Below are 4,709 nucleotides of genomic sequence, written 5' to 3' on the forward strand. Positions count from 1 at the left end.
TTGGTAATTTTCTTTAATTACTTAATCATTAACGATTTCGCTTTTATTATGTCATAATTAATCAACGATTAGTAATAACGATAATTGATCGTTACAAAAACTCCGTCGATTTACTATTCCATTATAAAACGAACACTTAGAGGAAAGTATCCGTTCAAAACTGCAAGCGGAGCCCGTCAAGCGAGAAAAAGAAATAATAATTCATTCTGGTTAAAGCGGGTAAAAGCAGTTTGAGCCGGTATAAGCAGGTAGGCGGGCGCACTATGGCCGCCCCAATGAGTTTTCACGATCTTTTTTCAGCCGCGATAAAGCGAGTAGCGAGAAGCGGTTCACTATGGACGTACCCTAACATCCCGCCCGGCGTTGAAATATTAATTAACACATAAATGAAATGAATAGGATAGGTACAAATCAATTATACACTTTAAAAATTCAACATCACTGCATCCTGAACATTGTGCAAACAACAAGAGAAACTTTTTTTTTTTTTTTACATCAGGGATATTGCTCTTGGAATGGAAGGGGACAAATTTTAGAGACGGTTTTCTTTATGACACCATTCTTTGTCTTGACCAACACTACTCGCACCTTTTGATCACATCCCTTGATCACATCTTGAAGGCGACCCAGTCGCCGACTACAAGGGGGGCAGTGATCTTCCTTAAGGAGGACAACATCACCTTGTTTCACATTGTCTTTGTCGAAGCACCACTTGTTTCGCTGCTGCAGTGTGTTCAAGTAGTCCCTATGCCATCTCTTCTAGATGTTCTGCACAAACTTGGTTGTGCGTTGCCAACGATTCAGACGATTTTCATTCACATCAATCAGGTCTGGCTCTGGAACAGTTCTGATGGGACGACCGACCAGAAAATGACCCGGTGTTAGAGCCTCCAGATCTGCAGGATCAGATGACATCGGTGAAATAGGTCTAGAGTTGAGCATTCCTTCAATCTGGGCTGACACTGTCAGGAACTCTTCCAGTGTCAGATTTGCACTGCCAACTGACCTCTTGAAGTGGTATTTGAATGCCTTCACTCCTGCCTCCCACAATCCTCCAAAATTTGGAGAGCTAGGAGGAATGAACTTCTAGTTCACAGATTCTGACGACAGAAAATCAGTCACACATTCACCAGGTAATGTAACCAACTGACCGAGGTTCTTCAACTCCCTTTGAGCACCTACGAAATTTGTTGCATTATCAGAAAATATTACCGAACTCCTTCCTCTTCTTGCGAAAAACCGCTTCAAGCATGCGATGAAAGATTCAGAAGTCAGATCTCCAACCATCTCTATGTGAGCAGCTTTTGTCACAAAGCAGATGAAAATAGCAACATAAATTTTCTTCACAGCTCCCTTCCTCTGATTAGAGATGTTCACGTGGAAAGGACCACAGAAGTCAACACCACAGATATTAAATGTCGAGTTCGGGGTAACACTGTTCTTTGGAAGTTCACCCATAATTTGAGACACATTTTTGGGATGAACACGGAAGCAAGTCACACAATTATGTACAACCTTTCTTGCCAGATTTCTTCCACCAAGTGGCCAAAAGACCGCGCGAACAAGGTTCAGCAAGGCTTGTGGACCAACATGAAAATTCTTGTTATGGTAATGCTCAAATATCAGATGAGAGAGTCTGTGACTTGCAGGAATCACTGCTTGATGTTAACTCTCAAAGGCAATTTCAGCATTTCTGAGACGTCGACACGAATAACACTAGTATCATCCAAAAAGGGGTTGAGGCATCTCAGCTTACTCTTAACAGATACAGATCTACTTTTAATCAGATCTGACAGTTCCTTTGAGAATTCCTTCTTTTGAACTTCTTTCACAAGATACATTTCTGTTGCCTTCAACTCTTGAACAGTTAGTGGACAATGACATCTCACTTGAGGATTTCTCGAATTGTGTATGAATCTAAACACACAACTCAATATTCTGATAATCTTCACATAGCTGTTGCTGATAGTTAAAATCTGAGACAGCAGAGCATTATCCTTGATGATGGCTAACACATTGCTTTGAATTTCCTTCAATTCTTGTTGACATTCCTCTTCAGAAGGGTGTGGACAATTGTCACAACGCTGCACCTTGTCTTCATGAAGGAAGGATGGGCCTCTCCACCACAATGAAACGTCACAAATTTTTGATGTATCGAGACCTCTGGAGACTAAATCTGCTGAATTTTCCTCTGTCCTTACATGAGACCAATACATTGCAAGAGAGTTTTTGAATTCTGGAAACTCTGTTTGCAACAAATGTTTTCAATAGATGCGGAGATGTCTGAATCCAACTCAGGGCAATAGTGGAATCAGTCCACAAATACATACGCTGAATTTCCAGCTTCAATGAATACAAGACCTTAATTATAAGTTTGGATAGCAATTCAGCTGCACATAACTCTAGACGAGGTATTGTGATGGTTTTGATTAGAGCCACTATGGATTTTCTGCACACCAAATTCACCTTGATGATGCCAGATGACGTCATGCATCTCAGATAAACTGCAGCACCATATGCAAGCTTCGATGCATCACAGAAGCCATGAAGTTCTGAATGAATCACATTATCAACATGAATGTAACGAGGCACTCGTACATATTTAAGATCGAGCAAAGAAATCGCAAAGGTCTGCCATTCTTGAGTGATTTTCTCAGGAAGTGGTTGATCCCAATCAACCTTGAGAAGCCACAGCTTCTGCATGAATATCTTTGCCCTCACAATGACTGGACCTAAAACCCCCAACGGGTCGAACAATCGAGAGATGTATGACAACAATGATCTTTTACTAAGCACTGAACATGTATTTTCAAATGAAGATACAGTGAACTCGAACGTATCATGCACTGGATTCCACAGAACACCTAATGTTTTGACGCAATGTCCATCACTTGAGACATCAAACCGCTAACCTTGATTTTCACATGGCACATTTTGCATCAGCTGTTTTTCGTTCGAACACCACTTCTGTAGATTCATTCTACCAGCTTGCAGCATGTTCACCAGTTGAGTCTGCATTTCAATGGCCGAGCTGACATCGTCGGTACCAGATACAAGATCGTCGACATAAAAGTCAGACTTTGCAACTGTGTGAAGCTGCTAACGGAAACTGCATCTCTTCATCAATCACAAGTTGCTTAAGGGCTCTTGTAGCCAGATATGGAGCACTAGTCGTTCCATACGTCACCGTGCCCAGCTGGTAAATTTTCATTGAACCATCAGCGCTATCCTTCCACAAGATTCTCTACAAGTCCCTTTGACCAGGATCGATCTCAATCATCCGGTGCATCTTCTCTATATCAGCAGTGAAGGCAACGCGATGCTTTCGGAACCTTGCCATGATTGAGAACAGGTCTTCTTGGACCAGTCCACCATTCCTCTGCAAGTCATTCAGAGAAAGTCCATTTGAAGTAGGGGCTGATGCGTTGAACAGACTCTCAACTTAGTTGTACTTTTTTCAGGGCGGTACACAGGGTGGTGAGGCATGTAATATACCACATTAGCACAGTCTACCTTCACTTCGTCCATATGGCCCAGACTTTCATATTCCAATATGAAATTTTGATAAAGTGACCTGAGGTGTGAATCTTTGGACAGTCGTTTCCACAGTGAATTCAGCCTCCGAAGAGCAGCTTCTTTCGATTGGCCTAAGCACTCAGGGTCATCTTTTAGTGGCATTTGTACACAATATTTTCCTGTAGCATCTCTTTTGTGAGTCTTTTGGAAATGCTCCTCACAAAAGACTTCATCATCCGACAGAATTTTCGGAAGCACATCATTTTTCTCAATTTCCCAAAACCGCTGGATAGATTGTTCCAAGCCCTCGTCTCGAGAAAGGACGCACAACTGTTTACTATGAGTACTGGGGATACAACCACAAACTATGTAGCCAAAAACTGAGTTCTGCAACACAATCTTGATACGAAGTTTCGAATTTCGCAACAAGTCGAAGAATATCTCCGCGCTTCGGAACAACCAAGTCAACTTCGGAACAACCAAGAAATCCAAATTGCTTGAGAAATCACCTTTTGCGTTGGAAATCTTAGCAGAGATTTTACCTTGATGGTCTGAGTAACACCATTTATTCCGCTCACCGGAGCATACACTTTCGTCTTTTTCAAGCCCAAAGTTTCGGCACAGCTGGCCGATATCAAATTCGATTGACTGCCGTTATCTAAGATAGCTCGAACATCCCTAATATTTCCCGAAACATCTTCGATTCGCAAAACGACAGTGCTCAGAACGTGGTCGAACCTTTGTTTATATTACTCAGGCTCTCAGGCTTTGAAAAGAAAAAGATCGCTCGTCAGTTGTTTCTGCTGCGACTTCCGGTGACGCGACAAATCCGCCAGCTGATGACGGCGCGTTGTCCCTGTGGGTTTTGTAGCCGTGCAACAGGGAATGGTGTTTCTTTTTGCACACAAAACACACATTTTTTGATTTACACTGAAAAACACCATGGGAAGCTGATCTCATGCAATTGAAACACAATCGACTTTTTTGTACAATATCGTGACGTTGAAATACGTCCATTTTTTGAAACTGCACACACTTGTTTAATGAATGAGAACCCTCACACAAGACACAAACATTAGTATCATTGGAGCTTTTTACCATAAGATTTTTCACACCCACAGACACTCTTGGTTTATATTTCGCAGCACTATTGACACTGGTGCTATCAAGTACAAGACTGCGCTTTTCCAGAA

At 41.9% G+C, this 4,709-nt stretch overlaps 1 protein-coding gene across 1 annotated transcript; it reads right to left on the reverse strand.

Annotated features, from left to right (window-relative positions):
- Window positions 1-759: 759 nt before the first annotated feature.
- Window positions 760-1,458, reverse strand: LOC149080335 (uncharacterized). Its single transcript, XM_089238718.1, has 2 exons — window positions 1,213-1,458; window positions 760-1,086 (listed from the first exon to the last, which is right to left on the reverse strand). Exons 1-2 carry the CDS (start codon window positions 1,456-1,458, stop codon window positions 760-762), a joined length of 573 nt encoding a protein of 190 aa, XP_089094844.1.
- Between the last annotated feature and the right edge of the window lie 3,251 nt (window positions 1,459-4,709).

This window comes from Pholcus phalangioides, unplaced genomic scaffold (assembly GCF_987345545.1).
Source record: "Pholcus phalangioides strain wild (caught in Gottingen) unplaced genomic scaffold, Ppha-v1.0 ptg000011l_1, whole genome shotgun sequence".
Lineage (NCBI taxonomy): Eukaryota > Metazoa > Arthropoda > Arachnida > Araneae > Pholcidae > Pholcus > Pholcus phalangioides.

Coding starts and splice junctions, on each gene's coding strand:
- LOC149080335 (XM_089238718.1), bottom strand. CDS start 1,458: ATGGGTGAACTTCCAAAGAACAGTGTTACCCCGAACTCGACATTTAAT. Junction 1,087..1,212: donor CAAGAAGAGGAAGGAGTTCG/GTAATATTTTCT, acceptor TCTGTGAACTAG/AAGTTCATTCCTCCTAGCTC.